General features: G+C 36.7%; 1 protein-coding gene across 2 annotated transcripts in view; it reads right to left on the reverse strand.

Moving 5' to 3' along the window:
* atp10b (ATPase phospholipid transporting 10B) overlaps positions 1–17,785 on the reverse strand; it is a 137,056-nt gene that overhangs the window by 12,099 nt on the left and 107,172 nt on the right. For both annotated transcript variants that reach the window (XM_028812737.2, XM_028812738.2), the window contains 3 exons: positions 6,999–7,311; positions 5,837–5,913; positions 169–294 (listed from right to left, as the gene is read on the reverse strand). In XM_028812737.2, the coding sequence (XP_028668570.2) occupies positions 169–294; positions 5,837–5,913; positions 6,999–7,311 (516 nt within the window). The remainder of the gene's footprint in view (positions 1–168; positions 295–5,836; positions 5,914–6,998; positions 7,312–17,785) is intronic.

The following is a 17,785-nucleotide window of genomic DNA, read 5'->3' on the forward strand; positions in this document are numbered from 1 at the left end:
TGTCACTCTGGATTGTCCAGTTTTCTAAATCCTCAAATAGTTTTTTGGCTGTTGATCTTCAGAGGTACATACGCCATTAACTCAACTGCTAATTCTTATTCATGCTTAATAAACCGAATTGCACAAAAAATGAAATTGGTCACAATCATTAATATCTGAAACACTTACCACATTTTTATAGAAGAAGTAGATGATCATTTTGGCCAGACGAGTATAGCACCAGTGTCCATGAACAAGAAGTAGCTTCTTTAAGTACTCAAACCGTGAAATTGCAAAGTCGCTGGCCATTACTGCCTGGAACCCAGAAATAAGCAGAAACATGACATTCCAAAATTGTGACATATCCATTCTTTTTTTAGCAGAGAGTGCTATAAGGAGTTACTAAGCAGTCAATATATTTATACCTTGCATAATGCTGTCCTGCTTGAGCACCTGTTAAAGGATAATTCATTCATTCTCAGACTCTCATAATCTAATTCAGGAGCCTATTCTGCCAGGCAGGAAACAGCTATATGCAGAGCAGCAGGTGAGAATATTTTTACAAACGTTATTAAAAAATACAAACCAAAGTATTTTTCAATCACTGACATATGGAGATTAGAAGACTAATTAAATACCTCATTCTGAAGTGAGAAAATGCATTTTACTAATGGGGAGAAAATGAAAACCACCAAAAAATCTGACATCCCTCCCAAAAGCATTCACACATTGGGAGCACATGCAGTTTATGTGATACGGTGAGGGTCAAAATATCTCCTCATATAAAACTCCAAACCCCAGCTCTGATCAAAGCCAACAGCCTTCTTGTCAAAAAATGACACTTGGGTTCTGTCTGCTGCTTTCACTGAGCCTGCTATTGCCTCTCGTGCTAACCCCCAGTCGAGTGGCTTGTATGAAATGAGCCAGTTTCACTATATATAGTATCTTCTAGGTGTCAGGGAGCTAAGCTCAAAAGGCCTGAGGCAGTCGTGTGGGGCTCCTACTAATGATAGCAGTTCCCTCTGCAATAAAATTCAGAGCAAATGCCTTAACCATTCCAGACCTGCCATACTGGTTTTAACTTAGAGAAGGCAGGCAAGCCAGAGTCGTCTTCTGTGAGTGATGTGCAGGTCACTTAAATCTGACCTCATGATTCTTGGTAATTTGCAGATGTCTGATAATTGCTTGTTCAGTTCATTCTAGCAGCAAATGAGAGATTCACATGAAAGGGAACGGCAAACAAATTAGGAGGGCAGCATTTTAAGGCTGTTTTTGCTATCCCTAGATTAACTGTATCTACCTTGTGAGAGTTCACTGCTGGCTCTACCCACTCCCCACTTTATTTTGTGCTGCTGCTCTGTGCCTTGGGTCATTACACTGTCTTCTAGACTGAAGTCTTTGAGGTGCATTAATCAATGAGGGCAAATCTGGCTCCATAATAGCCAAGACAGTGTGATACGTTCCTTCTGACTGAAGAAACAGATTTTCTTCTAACAGCTTTTCTCAAAAATGTGTGAAATTGTTATACACACCTTGGGAATGGAATCATGAAAAAGCAATCGTGCGCAATGCCTTGTAGTATTAGCTCTTAGCAGCACAGGATATGCTTTGTACATTTCATATGAATCGCAAATGGGCCAAGCACCAGTAGATCGATATCTGCTGCTGCTGATGGATAACTGACTTAGAAACTGACTCCGGGAGAAGTGACATGGGCTGTGACAATTCAAGACCACCCTAGTGGCTTGAGAGACTCTCTGGAGCTGCAGGTCTTTCACTCATGAAGCAGTTTCATGCCACACTTTAAAGGTGATCACCCCTACTAACAAAGCACATCTTCTCAACACTTGGTCAGGCTCTGTTTCTCCCTTCAGACTGGTGCACCTATTGGTCCTTCTGTATAACTAAAATATGAAACTAAAATGCATTATGCAAATAAAACCACTTGGGATATTAAAAAATGGCCATGAATTTCTAAAAATTGAACCACAAAAATAATTTGCCCAATAACTTTTAAGCTAATAAATGTTTTCTTATTTTAGACTACTGCGTCTAGAAATAAATAACTGCAGTTCTTTGCCCAGCATTTCCTTTTCACCTAGCTCACCATTTCCTATTGAGCAGGAAGTAAAACATGTTTGGTAAAATAATATTTGAAGATCAGCCATCTGCATATTTAATAATGTACAGTAGTAACTCTAGAAAAATAAATCTTTAGTTATTTTATATTCCATAAAATGCCTTATTTATTTTAGATAAATATAATCAAAAAATGATATCTTATTGTTCATCTACCCTTTTCAAATTATACCTAACTAATTAAAGGGACTGTTAGAACCTACTCCAACAACATCAGTAACAAAGTAGGAAGCAGCACTTAATGGCGCATCAGTCTGACACCATTAACTAGCACACAATGTGCTCATATGTGCCTGAGGACTTTAATTGAACACCAACATTGTCTAATATAACAGTTCAGGTGATACTGACAGTGCAAAGTTCACTGAAAGACATGGACAACTGAAGATGAAAAGTAAAAGAAAAAAGTGAGTGAAAACAGTTTCAAGAAGAGAATATGCCTCTGATTTGTGCATATCTGAGATTCTTCAAAAAGAAGAAGGTCAGTTCACCAGTGCAGTTTCACAGACTGCCTCTACATAGTCCTGAGGTACACCAGTTGTCAATATGAATATAAATATAACGATGGGTGACAGGTCTACAATTTAAATGGTCATTAATGTTTGAGTATGTTCTATTTTTGTTCACAAGAGCATTTTCTGAAAATGAATTATTGATCAATATTCTAGTAAAAATCTATTTGTTTGGGGCATTGTGAGAAGTGACTTATTTAATAATATTTTAGAAAAAATACATGTATTTGGGGTGTTGTAAGCATACAACTGGATGATTTCATCTGTAGATTATGCAGCACAAGTATCGTGAGATTTGTTCATGGACATTTTGCTGTTGTTTGTGGATCTCCAATGTTGGTCACTATAGACTTCTGTTCTATCAGAAATTTAGTTATATCAGTTCTGTGTGAAAAAATGAGATTAAAAACATTTCTCTACAAACCGCATGGAGTAAATAACATATATAAAATATATAAAGAATTTTTTTTAAGTGACATGATTTTATTCAAAAATGCACTAAAGAAATTTTTTTCTTATACTAAGATTTTATTGGTCATATGTGACTTAAAATAAAATCATGAGGCACTCATAAAAGAATTAATTTAATTCAATTAAAATGCATAGATTCATTAAAGTGAAATTTCTAACCAGCTTAACTATGGAAAGAAAATGACACATCATATAAAAGTTGATTAAAGTACCATATATACTAGCGTATAATTCGGGGCTTGAAATCCGAAAAATCGATTATAAAATAAAACTCCAACATATATGCCCATTCAAAAATGTGACACTTACATTTTTTTTAACATTTTCTTGCTACCTCCAATCTCGCATCAGTTTCTCAGACAAATCGAATTTTGTTGCAGCAGCACAGTTACCAATTTCTTTCGCCACTTCAACGACTTTAATATAAAACCAGCTTCATATTTTCTTCTGATCAAACGCTCCATCGTAGATGAGGTAATGCTCTTACGATAAAGGTGTATGAGGGTGCAAATGTTGCTTCGGAATAGTTTGGGTATTACCGTGTGGTCACGAAAGCACAATACATAGAAAAAAAGGCAATGTGCTCCATGGTTCTCTCTCAGGTCGGCGTTAACATATCATAATCTCTTGGATCAATATCGTGAGTTTTCTGCATTCAACTTATCTGACCGACATTATTAAATACCAGAAATTATATGGTAAAATCAAGCCCCGACTTATCTGTGGGATAACTTAAACGTGAGTATATACGGTATGTAGGATAATGGTAATAATTGGAGAAATTATTGTAAGAGTTATTTTTTGGAAACATTTAAGGAACCTATGCATAAAATAAAATCGTGTCACTTAAAAATATTTTTTTTTAATATATTTTTTTAGCCACCCTAATGCCATGCAGTCCTCGGCACGTTACAAAAACCTTGACTTGGGTGGGAAGATGATTTGATAGAAATGACATTAGTGATAGAGTGGAATCAAACCTACAATCTTAAAGTGAAATGAAACATTCATTCATGTTCATTTCTCATTTCTTCAATATCAATTAATCAAAATGATTTTTTAAAAATTGATTTGTCTACCTTGGACTTGAACCTTTAACTGTTTGATTGAAAGCCCAACACGCTAACCACTTGAACAATACCACTAACTCATATATATACTGTATGTGTTGGCTAAAAGCACTATATACAGTATATGTGCAATCGGTAAAAGTGTAATATAAGGAGATAAGAAATTTAAATTTAACGTACAGATCCTGGGTGAAAACTGATGAAATATTGCATTGTCAGTGGAGATCAGCATGCATGCAAAGTTTGAAGTAAATTGGTTTGGTAAAAGTGGGTAAAAAATTGATTGCAAAATTTGACCCAGACAAAAAGAAAGGGCAAGTTGAATAAAATCGTGTAATAATAAAAAATGTAATTTTTGGTTTGAGTATTCTTTAAGTGGGGTTAATTTGGGGATGTTGGTAGGCTATTATGAACATCTTTGGAATATGGGAAGGAAACTGCAACACCAGGAGAAAGACCCACGAGACATGGGCAGAACATGTAAACTGCACAGGCAGACACAGGCGACAAAGCTGGAATTCTAATACTCCAAGACTCGCCTCCTATGTCATTCATTCTACTTTTAATTTTCATAATGCTTTTATAAGTATTATCATTCTATATGTGTTAAGGAATTTTCATCCTAATATTAGTCAAATTCAGTAACTGTAATGTATACAGGAAATGTCTTCAGGCCTGAACCATTCAAGCACAATTTAGAAAAGAGCTGCTTTATTGAACTTCATAATAGAAAAAAAAGACAGGAAAAAATGATTCTGGTCTCATTCAACATGTATTTGCCCTAATATGACAGGCATGAAAGGTCAGTGTCATATTCTGAATTTTCACCTGAGTTGCTGAAGCCAGCACTCAGATCATTCAGGGTAATTATTCAGTTTGCTGCATTACAAAGTCTCTGACCCTCAGCAGCAGACAGACACATAATCCATTTATTAAAAGCCTGCAGGCTACACAATAAGAAAAATCTTCCTGAATCCTTCTGCCCCATTGAACGTCTGGTATACATTTCAGACTGCAGTGGTGCCTTATGCTTCTCATAGCCATGATAGTCTGGAGTGCACTGTTACAATAAGACATGTAGGAGCAAATATATGGCTGGGCCTTTTGACACACTTCACTGGGAAGGGCTCTCATGGCCCCAGTCATTCAAACACCATCAAATTGTTTTGGTTTGCTAAGTTCACTTTATGTGTCCGCTTCCCTTGATCCTCGACAGAAAATATAAACCACAGCCAGTCATAATGGAGATTTCTGTCTCTCACATTAGGAGCATCATTCATAGCTGAACTGTTTATTTATTTTTGCAAATGGGGAGCAACAATTTTGCCTAGCAAGACAACATAGTGTAGTGGCATCTAAACTGAACCACAAAGTCACTAGTTCATTTGCCACCACTGACTCATTGTGTGATTCTTAGAAAGTCACTTAACATTCCCATGATCCATTTGTATAACACACCCATTAACAGTTGTAATTCATCTTAATGTTATAAATGATCTGGGATAAAGGTGTCAGGCAAAATTTACTAAAATAATATGAACCTGACTTGTCTGAACACACGTTGGCAACATAACTAATAAAGATAAAATTGAGTTGGGATAATGGTAAAAAGTGTATAGTTGAATCTTAAACACAAAATGAGCAACTACAAATCAAAAATGCTACCTGCATTCCTTCCTGACCAGAGATCCCGACTCCAATATCAGCTGCTTGGATCATGTTAACATCATTGGCACCATCACCTAAGGGTATTTTAAAAAGAGAATGGACAAAAAAGAGCTAAAAGATTATTCCTCTACAGTGCTCTGGTTATCCTTTTAATGCTGTTAAAAAATTCATAAAACTCCCCATTTTATTTTACATTGCTTATGTTTCTGATTTCCAAGTGCTTTAAGCACTGAGGTCAATCATACATAATAAATATCTCCGAACAAAAGCACATTCTCCACTTGTGTGTAAGTACACGAAGATACTCATCACTGTAGACACAATATTACTGTCTGTCATCTGACAGGAGGTAAATGAGTGTAGTGTATTACCGCTGACCGTGTATTAAACTCTCATTCAAAATGTTACCATGCACAATACTGACTTCAGCCGTTCCCCAAGCCTTACACAATACTTCCATCTATCCGTCGACTTTCAAACACACTTATCCTGAGCAGAGTCATGAGGAAGCTGGAGTGCTCTTAAAACTCAATGTCCTCTAGCTGTGGTGCTGAATACTCCATGCTTTATTTCACTAAAGGGTCTGCTAACAATCCTTCCAACCCTTTTCTGTTTCTAGCAGCCAGAGCCTATCCTGGCCGCGTTGGGCACCAGTCAAACACTAGTGACAGAGTATGCTCAAGTTCAGCTTTACTCTTATGTGCACAGAATATGGTGAAATTAAAACTTGCATGTTTGACCATGATACAACTTGTTGCTGCTCTCTGGTGCCCCCCCGATCACACAGGGTTTAAGTAGTCAGACATGGACCTTACTTGGAAACCTCTACATTCTTCTTTTCTTGGATATCAAAACATTGTCCTCCAATTAAGATTATAGATAATAGGCAAGTTCTGAGTTGCTGTTTAATTTAATATACACTTTGTTGGAATGTAGCAGGAAATACTCTGTAAACCTGACAATATTAATATTACTAATACTACAAAGGTACCAGACAAAACTCATACACACATGGAAGAAAGGTGAAAACCTCCTACAGACAATGCCCTATCTGATAATATAATTCAGATTATCAAAGCTGTGAGTGAGCAGTGCTAACCACTGTCCTACCATAGTAAAAATTTAGACAAGAGCTAAAAGAAATATGGAGTTTCTTTACCTATTGACAGCGTCATGACCTTCAGTTTGTCTCTCACCAGCTTGACAATCTGGCTCTTCTGTAGGGGTGCAGCTCGGCAGCATAGTACAGCGCGACAATGTTTTGCCAGCTCTAGAAATTTCATCTGCAGCTCTCCTTGAAACACAACGCTAAGTGTTCGCCCATCAATCACCAGGCCGAATGTGGGGCAGTTGGCCACAGGGGGCGAAGTGAAACCTATATTCGCATTCAGAACACCAGTGGAAGCTGGCCTGGCAGGTGCATACTGTAGAACCTCTTCTAAAGTGCAATCAAGTATAGATTCGCAGGTCTCCTAAAACAAAAAGCCAAAAGGGACATGAAAATTCATTAACAATTCCAGCTTCACAAGCAAAAAAAACAGCCCATAATATATAAAAAAAGTGTTAGCTGTGAAACAAACTCAGTAGGGCAGAATGTAAATACAGCCATTACTCATTTGGGCTGCACATGCCTCCACCTCTTGGTTTATAAAAAAAATAAGGAGTGGGGCAATTTAAAGAAGTTTTTAAATAAGACTAGACTGGTCTTATTGGGAAGGGAACACCCCCTCCCCATGACCCTGGATTGGATTAACTAGATTTGAAAATGTTCTGCTGTTTTGTGTTATTTCTAATGGATCCAAGTAACCCAATCTGTCATTACATAATAGACTGCAGGGTACCGACTCTGTTCAGTCACTCCCCACAATTGCTCTTACCTTTATCGCCTCCTTCAGGAGTTTTACTGGATCAATGCAACATTTACTGGTTACATGTGGCCTAGCGCCTAAGCGCCAGACTGCTGATTCAGTTCACACCTCCAGCTCACGCTGTGACTGTGAGCAGGTTATTTAACCTATTTGGCCAACAACTGTAAAAATGGAGATAAATATTTTTTTTGGGATCATGATCTCGTAAATCACACTGAGTAAAAAATGTCAGCCAAATATACAATCTATATGTGTAACAATAAATATGGGACTAGAGTTGGGAATACATGTTAGAGAAGCAGATGATTGTTTTGAGCATTACAGTTGTAAAAACTAAAGATAAAAATACGTAACACTTTGGACAAGGGTAGTCTATTGAAACATTGACTAAACACAAGGGAAGGGAATGGGGTTGAAAAAACAATGTACTTTCTGTAATGACTGGTTCCTTTTTTTCGTGAAATATTAATGTGAAAGAATCAACCAAGAAATAGCATGAGATAAGAATTCCTTTCATACATTCACATATTTTTAAAGGCCTACACACTTCATAAGAATACTGTTACTACAGCAGTTGAAAATGGACAGGGGGTTTACATGACCTTAAACACACTTGCCATAGTAGTATGAAGGGTGAAGGAGAACTGCGTAAGGGTTGGAGGAATATTAGCTTTGATATGACAGAGCAAATGTAACAACATGGCTGTGCTATTGTAAAACATTTAAATATACAGTAAATTATTCCTAGGCAATTACCATGGTGGAACCTACTCATGAACATGCTTAAGTATTATATGAAGCTTTTAGGGTGTGAAAGCCATTTCTAGCAAATTAATATAAGCACTTTAAGTGCAATAAAAATTTCATTCAAATTATTATTCATTTGGATACTTAAAGGAAAGCAGGACTCTTGTCATCACAAGTCCACCTTTTCAATTATTACTTTGAAATATATTCACAGTGGGACCAGATAAATATCATTGTATCTGGCTTATTCTCAACTTTGCTTACCCTATGGACATTGCTAGTGCGCCTTCTTTCTACACAGGCAGTTGAGGCAGGTCATTGAATACTTTACATCTAGTAACCTGTGTGAAGATCTGCTACTCAGAAGAGATAGCACTGCACTAGTCACACTGATGCATAAATCTGACCTTGCAAGGCTATAATCTGCTTTTCTATGTATTCTTCTCTAGTAAGCTCATGTGTTTATACTTTTATTCACATGGTGGCTTTTCTGTATAATTTACTTGTTGGTCAATATAATTTTCTTCAGCAGTTGGGATTGATTTTGTCCATTTGTTTGTAATATAAACATGGACAATACTGTAGAGACTGGTGCCCTGCTGCCCCATGACACTGCTCTTGATAGGTGGGTTAGCGAGATGGATGTAGTGTAGAGTAAGAATAATGAGGTTATGTGTGACAAATATAAAAAGCAACTCCTAGTTTGTGACAGACTAATTTACACCATAACACCACCTTCTATCTTAACAACAACTCACACTTTCCAGGAGACATATAGGCCTTTAAAGTTGTTTTCTAGATCTATTACAGCTTGAAAAAGACCAAATCTGAGCTGCATAGAAGCTACCATACAATCTCTATAGCTTACACTGTACATCCACTTGCAGTTTTTCTTTGACCATATCACCTAAACTCATCTGTTTGTTATGATTCCTTGTCAGTTTTTAATTGTGTATGAGTATTTTTCAACTTAATTTTTTTTTTACTATTCTTTATTTATCATTACTCGAGAAATGTCATTTTGCTCTTTTGGCTTTGATGCGGTCACTTGCCATTTCATGTTAATCCTTGTGTGGTTACAGCCATGCTGTTTATTGGAGCTACGCTAATCACTGGTCACCTCATGATACATTATGTCATTATTACCCACCTACTTAAGATAGCTGTGAACAGTTTCAAACATCCAAACCTTTGGATAATACTACAATGTTTCATTCATTTACTTCAAATCCATCTATCCATCCATCCATCTTGCAAACCTGCTTACTTGTGTTCTGTTTTGTGTATTGTACTTACCCCATTTTTTGACACCCATTGGATACCCAATCTACTTGGAAGGATGGGTCTCTCTCTGAATTGCCTTTTCCAAGATTTCTTCCATTTTTTTCCCCTACAGGGATTTTTTGGGAGTTTTTTCTTGTATTCTTAGAAAGTCAAGGATGGGGTGGGGGGGCTGTCAAAAACAGGGCCAATTCCTTTTTCCTTTTCAGACTACTGTTTTGTATCAGATTCGTTTTTACTGATTGACTCATGGCCTTTTTTCACACCATATCTGCTTTCAGCTCACAGTCTTATCAATATGAAAACTTCCTAACTTCCTATCTTGCCTTATCAATCTTGCCTTTTCAAGCTTGGTCTGATTTTAATGATTGAATATGGTGTCGCCCTATTAGGGGAGATAACTGGAACTGGAAAAGAAGTAGTGAAGATCTGTATTGGGTAGAGTAAAGTGTGCAGGGATCTGAAAGAAACATGTAAATCTTATGGTCTATTTTTTAATTGATAGCAGACACTAACCTGTCCTCTATTGCTCTGGAGAGTCTAATAAGTCGTTTAACTGTCCAGACCCATTCTACAAAAAGCCTTTATTTTTTCTGTAGCAGTCTCACTCGTCATGAAACACAGCCCATAAAAGTAAGAGGCCTGGTATCTACAGCTAAGAAAGAACATTTTTATATTCTATTTATGTAAATTATAGTGCACTAAAGATGTTTGTAGCATTACATTATAATATGGATATAATATTACATATTTTGTGGTAGCGTTCTTGCTTGCTATCATTGTAGATTTGACGTGAGTAGCGAATTGTCTGCTGCAGACTACTAAGGTAGCTGTGCTCTATGTGGCCATGTAAGGTCTGCTGTTAGTGCTGTGGAACTGTCAAATGTGTGAGCAGTGCTAACATCAATTAATAATATGTGTGCACATTTTAAAACTGGCCTTTAAAAAGTCAATTATAAAATATGGAAACAAATATAATAACACAAATGACTTTTTCACTCGTGGTAAATGAAGAGAGATAAAATTTAATACTGGGAGTACTTTTTTCACCCGCTTCTCAGACTTTAGCCAGTACAGAATATTCTTTTTCATTTACTGTGACATGGCAACCTTGTCGCAGTAACATTAACAAGAAATGAAGTACTAAGTAAATAAAACACTAAAAATGTCATAGGACAATGCGCGACTCCACTGTTACGCATAGTTTAAGTGGCTCTTACTGCTTGGTTTTGTTTCTGAAAATTTTCATGCTGAACTTCTTCCAATGCTTGGGCAGTTCATCATAGTATCACTTGTTTATTTACAGTCACATGAAAAAGTTTGGGAACCCCTCTCAGCCTGCATAATAATTTACTCTACTTTCAACAAAAAAGATAACAGTGGTATGTCTTTCATTTCCTAGGAACATCTAAGTACTGGGGTGTTTTCCGAACAAAGATTTTTAGTGAAGCAGTATTTAGTTGTATGAAATTAAATCAAATGTGAAAAACTGGCTGTGCAAAAATGTGGGTCCCCTTGTAATTTTGTTGATTTGAATGCTTGTCACTGCTCAGTGCTGATTACTTGCAACACCAAATTGGTTGGATTAGCTCGTTAAGCCTTGAACTTCATAGACAGGTGTGTCCAATCATGAGAAAAGGTATTTAAGGTGGTCAATTGCAAGTTGTGCTTCCCTTTGACTCTCCTCTGAAGACTGACAGCATGGGATCCTCAAAACAACTCTCAAAAGATCTGAAATCAAAGATTGTTCAGTATTATGGTTTAGGGGAAGGCTACAAAAAGCTATCTCAGAGGTTTAAACTGTCAGTTTCAACTGTAAGGAATGTAATCAGGAAATGGAAGGCCACAGGCACAGTTGCTGTTAAACCCAGCAGGTCTGGCAGGTCAAGAAAAATACAGGAGCGGCATATGCGCAGGATTGTGAGAATGGTTACAGACAACCCACAGATCACCTCCAAAGACCTGCAAGAACATCTTGCTGCAGATGGTGTATCTGTACATCGTTCTACAATTCAGCGCAATTTGCACAAAGAACATCTGTATGGCAGGGTGATGAGAAAGATGCCCTTTCTGCACTCATGCCACAAACAGAGTCGCTTGTTGTATGCAAATGCTCATTTAGACAAGCCAGATTCATTTTGGAACAAAGTGCTTTGGACTGATGAGACAAAAATTGAGTTATTTGGTCATAACAAAAAGCGCTTTGCATGGCGGAAGAAGAACACGGCATTCCAAGAAAAACACCTGCTACCTACTGTCAAATTTGGTGGAGGTTCCATCATGCTGTGGGGCTGTGTGGATAGTTCAGGGACTGGGCCCTTGTTAAAGTCGAGGGTCGGATGAATTCAACCCAATATCAACAAATTCTTCAGAATAATGTTCAAGCATCAGTCACAAGGTTGAAGTTACGCAGGGGTTGGATATTCCAACAAGACAATGACCCAAATCACAGTTCAAAATCTACAAAGGCATTCATGCAGAGGGAGAAGTACAATGTTCTGGAATGGCCGTCATAGTCCCCTGACTTGAATATCATCGAAAATCTATGGGATGATTTACCATGCTTGGCAGCCATCAAATTTAACTGAAATGGAGAGATTTTGTATGGAAGAATGGTCAAAAATACCTCCATCCAGAATCCAGACACTCAGCAAAGGCTATAGGAGGCGTCTAGAGACTGTTATATTTGCAAAAGGAGTCTCAGCTAAGTATTGATTTAATATCTCTGTTGGGGTGCCCAAATTTATGCACCTTTCTAATTTAGTTATGATGCATATTGCATATTTTCTGTTAATCCAATAGACTTAATGTCACTGCTGAAATACTACTGTTTCCATAAAGCATGTCATATGTTAAAAGGAAGTTGCTACTTTGAAAGCTCAGCCAATGATAAACAAAAATCCAAAGAATTAAGAGGGGTTCCCAAAATTTTTCATATGACTGTATGTATATGTATATGCGTACATGCAAGTTTTTGTTGGTTTTATGATTTTATTATCTGTACGATGTCCTGGGTGTTTAGAAAGGCACCTTGAAATAAAATGTTTTATTATTATTATTGTTTAATTTATTACATAACCATTTATAGCTTAATCAGCATTTACCATCTGCTTCATAATCTTAAAATTCCGATGCCCACGCAAACAGAGGCTTTATTCTTTCCACAATGTAAAGAGAGATGACGAGGTATGCTGTGGGAAGGGTGAAGATAACAGCTCACTGCTGGGCTACTCATACCTGTCAGGAGGTAATTAGTCCAACAGGGACAGTGACGGAAAAATGTGCCAGTTAGATGCCATGCCATTCCATTTAGCACAATAAATACAGCGTAAAAATATGTAAATGTTGGTAAATGATACTACTAAATATAAAAATGGCCAAAGGAGTCAAGGGAGACTCCACAAATGTTTCATTATTTTATAGACTTCACTACAACTAATTTGCACAAAATGTGTGCCTGCATAAACTGTGCATCTTAAATCATCCTTCCTGTCATATTCTGGAGTTCTTAATTGTGCCAGGAAAAATATAATTCAACAATATCTCAGTGACATGCCTAGTAAGCATCTAATTCCATTTTGAGTAAGTATTGAACTGGGAAATTAAACTGTTCAAAAACCAAATCCTCAGAGGCAATAGGTAAAAGACAGTATTGCATGGAAATGCTTTGCTCTTGAGTACAAGCCATTTGAGTGACACCACCCAGGGCTTTGATAGATGTAATTAAATAAGAGAGCAACATAAGGATGATGAATTTTAGAAAAGAGCAGCTGATGAGAATTTATATGCAGATGATGAGATGGACTGAGTGCCAGTTGTTAGAAAGAACAAGTATATAGGAAAGGCCTGGACTGTTCAGACTTAATGTGTTCCTGGGATGGTGCACAAATTAGCATAATAAAGGTCTTTAGATCTTTCTAAAACTAAGTATTTCTGCCAATATATAAAATTCTGTCATAATCAGTTATGAAGACATACAGTAATATATAAAAATTTCATACAGCAATATATAGCTGTCACCAATGTCATTTTAATAAATCTGCCTGGAGCGCGCAATGGTTATCTCCAGGAGACTGGGCCCATCACAGCTTAACTGGAGTCTGCTGATTCTCCCCAGGTTTGACTGTTGTTTCCTGCTACATTTCGAAGACTTACATGGCAGGTTAACCAACAATTCTAAACTTTATCATTGTGATAAACTAGCACCCTGTCCTGGCTTGGCACTTGACTTGTGCTTGAAGCTGTTGGCACAGCCTCCAGCTGTTTTTTGATTATCAACCAATAAGATGGGTTGAAGCATGTTTAGAAGTGTTATTATTTGTTTGTACTTATAGCGCCTTATAAAGTTTAAATGATGCCAGACATTGTTCCAAATGTCTTGTACTTAGATACAATACAATACAATTTATTTTTGTATGGCCCAAAATCACACAAGAAGTGCCGCAATGGGCTTTAACAGGCCCTGCCTCTTGACAGCCCCCCAGCCTTGACTCTCTAAGAAGACAAGGAACCCCCCCCCCCCCAAATCCTTGTACAGAAAAAAATGGAAGAAACCTTGGGAAAGAAAGTTAGAAAGTTCGACGAGTGACCCCTTTCAAGGTAGGTTGGGAATGCAGTGGGTGTCAAAAAAAGGGGTAAATGCAATACAATACACAGAACAGAACAAATCCTCAATACAATAGAATAGTGCAATCGAAATATTACAAGTACAGATCACAATTCAACAGTAGATGATATCACATAATACGAGTTGGATTTATCTTTTAGCAACATTTTTTTCAACTGATAAACTGATGTAAATAACCTGTACTATGGAAACATATTAAATAAAATGTTGTAGTACTTTAATTGACCACATTATAACTTGCACTAATAAGGCACTTATAAAAAGCAAGGATGTTAACATCTCAGTGCTTCAACAACTGGTCATCTAGGACCTTAGCCTCAGTTGTATCTGCTGCCCATTATATAACGAAACATCTTCTTATGGTCCCATCTAGATGAAGAGTGTCCTCTATGCGCAGTACGTAATATAATTTTTCTATCACTGCTCTTAAGCTCCCAGTAAATCTATTCATGGTCTTCAATCATGTATGGATTCTGAATGAGTAACCACTACTCCTAATTGACTCAAAAGTTCCCTCTGTTGATAAATTTAATTTATATTAGTTTTAATTCTGTAATTCAATGAAGGCAGACATAACATGCTCATGCAAATTTACAAATAACGAACAGATACACAAACACATAACCATATAAAACGTTCATACATAAGAATCCACAAGTTATGAAATATCCATAAAATTTAACTAAAATGCAATAGTATAGGAACTATGAGGTGATCAAATTAAAAAGGATTTTCACATGTGACAAAAATAAAAGTTCCATATAAGCACTGCAATTAAATATGAGAGTTGGTTTTCACCTGGGAAATTAGATTCACAGTAATCAGAGTCACAGATATGATTAACCCAAACTGAATTAAATTTAAGCACTTTTTAAGTTTCATAAATGTGGATGGTCAGAGTATGCTGTATGTTTTGGTTGTAAGGAAATAATTTTTATGTTTTACTAGTATTAATATAATAATAACAATGAGAACCTGGATCATGCCAGGAGGAGAAAGAGATCATCACTGGATCGAGAAAGGCACGGTATTTTTAAGATACTGGTCCTTAAGATACTGGTCCTTCATATTGTAGTTTCTCCAATACTACTCAAAGTACCAACTATCAATATCATGTCAATCATAGTTTATTGATCATTGGAAATCTTGTAAATCATGGCAGAAGTCAGCACAAACTGGCAAGTCTGCTTCACAGCAATAGCCTCCTGGCGGAGCAAACTATAAGTCATATAGTTTGAAAAAAAATATCCTAGTAGGCTGGTCTCAACACCAATATAAAAATTCATGTGGCATTATGGTGAATTTTCCAGATTGCAGGCATCTGGTAGCCATTGTCTAAATAGAAATTGGTAAAAAAAAACTCATGTTCGTTTGATTAGTGGAGTAAACTGTAGTGCTTCTCTTGACTGATGATCAGTTATTCCTGCAGAATCTCTTTATAAATTACAATTCTTATCTCACTAGATATACTCGATGGCTGAGTGACCTTTTATGCTTGTTATTACTTCTCCATACAGTAGGTAAGTTTATCTGATATGAAGAAGATTCCATCACTCAAGACATATGCAAATGTATGGCAAATCTTCAAGTACTTCATAATGAACCCATGCATGAAGAATACTGTAATACAATTAGGTAAGCTGAATAAAAACCAAAATAAGAAACACAGTTGGAAAATCCTGATGCTGGAGCCAGTAAGGAGTCCTTTAACCTTGTTGTATATTTATGCTTTGAATGTGCAATGGACTGAATGGAAGATTAAAACAAAGGAATTAAGTACAATGGCATTTCTTGAACATTTTCAACCCAATGTTCTAATTCTTCATGTTTGCATTTTATCCTTCTCTTATTTAAAAAGTCTTAAAAAGCCAATGTCTAAGATTCAAGCTAAATGTCTGAGATGGCTGGTGTTACAGTGTACTCTGGAAGCATATCACTCTGTATGCCTTGTCTTCCCGCACTGCAGATAGAGGCCTGCTCCCTAGACTCTAAAGGACTAGGACCATTGTAATGCTAATAACTGCAGTCTTGTAATTCCTTATTCAGTCTCCTCATTTGTCAGTCTCTTTTATCAAACGCACAATACATTATCTGCAGAACTGGTGTGTGCGAAGGTGGATATTGAAAGGCCTGCTCTGACTTGCCTATAGCCTGTGCTAAACTGAAAAAATGTTATTAATATTTCAAACATTCATATTTTAACAGTGATTTAAATTTTAATGGTACTTTTCATTTGTACTTTGCAAGCTGAACAAACTGGTCTAGCATTTTGAATTTCTTAATTGAATTTTTCTTATAAGTGAAACATGAGCATTGCATATTTGTGATACAAATGCTACTATTCCGATTCCTCACACTCTGACAGCTGAGATACAGTAAACACTGACTTCTGAGGTAAAGGACATCCACCCATCAATTCGTATGACAATCTTTATAATATTCTGTTTGTGTGAAATCAGTTCTGACAGCAGCAGGTGGGGAGTAGATTTTAACTCAAGGCAAAAGTCAGTGCATTTACGACATAAACACCTAAAGAGACACATTGGCAATTGACCCCAAAAAAATATCTTTGGCAGACTGAAAGGCAACACATGCACACAGACAAAAGTTTGTAGTGTGTTCCAAGTGTGGACATCTCAACAGCTCTCATCTTACTTTTTTCACATCCTCAAACAACGATGACTACAAAAATTCTAAGATTAAATGTAGTATATTGTACATAACACACTATATTGATTACAGACTGTGGAATTTAAACTGTTTTGATATAATTGCAGTATGAAATACTAGTACAATATTAAAATTATTAAAACTACAACATTTTTTCAATTCATTATATTGGATTTCCATTGGTTTCTATTTCCTCCTTCCATGCTATGAACTTTTATTCACATGAATGCTAACTATGACATATATACGGTATATGGTAGCATTCTTAAAGCTGCTTAAAGAATACTCCAACAAAAAACATTATTTTAATATGTTTCTTACCTCATGTAGTTTGTAGTGCTGGCTGGGAAAAAAATGTAAACTCATGTTTTTGTGGAGAATGGTAATAACAATGCTTTTGATAGAATACAAGCCTTTATTGACTAACAGTGGACAAGAGCAAACAATATCAAAGACATTCATGAATAAGTCCCCTGTTACTCGTGTTGCATAATCCACATGTCATTTCATCCAGCTGTATGCTCACAATGCGCAAAACGCATGCATTTTTGTTAAAATATCTGTAAACAAATATCTCAAGAAAATAGCCCACAAACAGGAAGCTCGTTTACATGGAGTGGTGCTTTTGAACTGAAGACAGTATTCTCAACCAATGAATGGGGGTGGCGGTGGGGTGGGGTCTTCAAACTCAAGCTCTCCCTTTTTGGTGTATGAATACAAAGTGCTGCCCTCTCCCCAGCATAAAAGACAAGA

The sequence above is a fragment of the Erpetoichthys calabaricus genome, chromosome 11 (genome assembly GCF_900747795.2).
Source record: "Erpetoichthys calabaricus chromosome 11, fErpCal1.3, whole genome shotgun sequence".
Taxonomy (NCBI): Eukaryota; Metazoa; Chordata; class Cladistia; order Polypteriformes; family Polypteridae; genus Erpetoichthys; species Erpetoichthys calabaricus.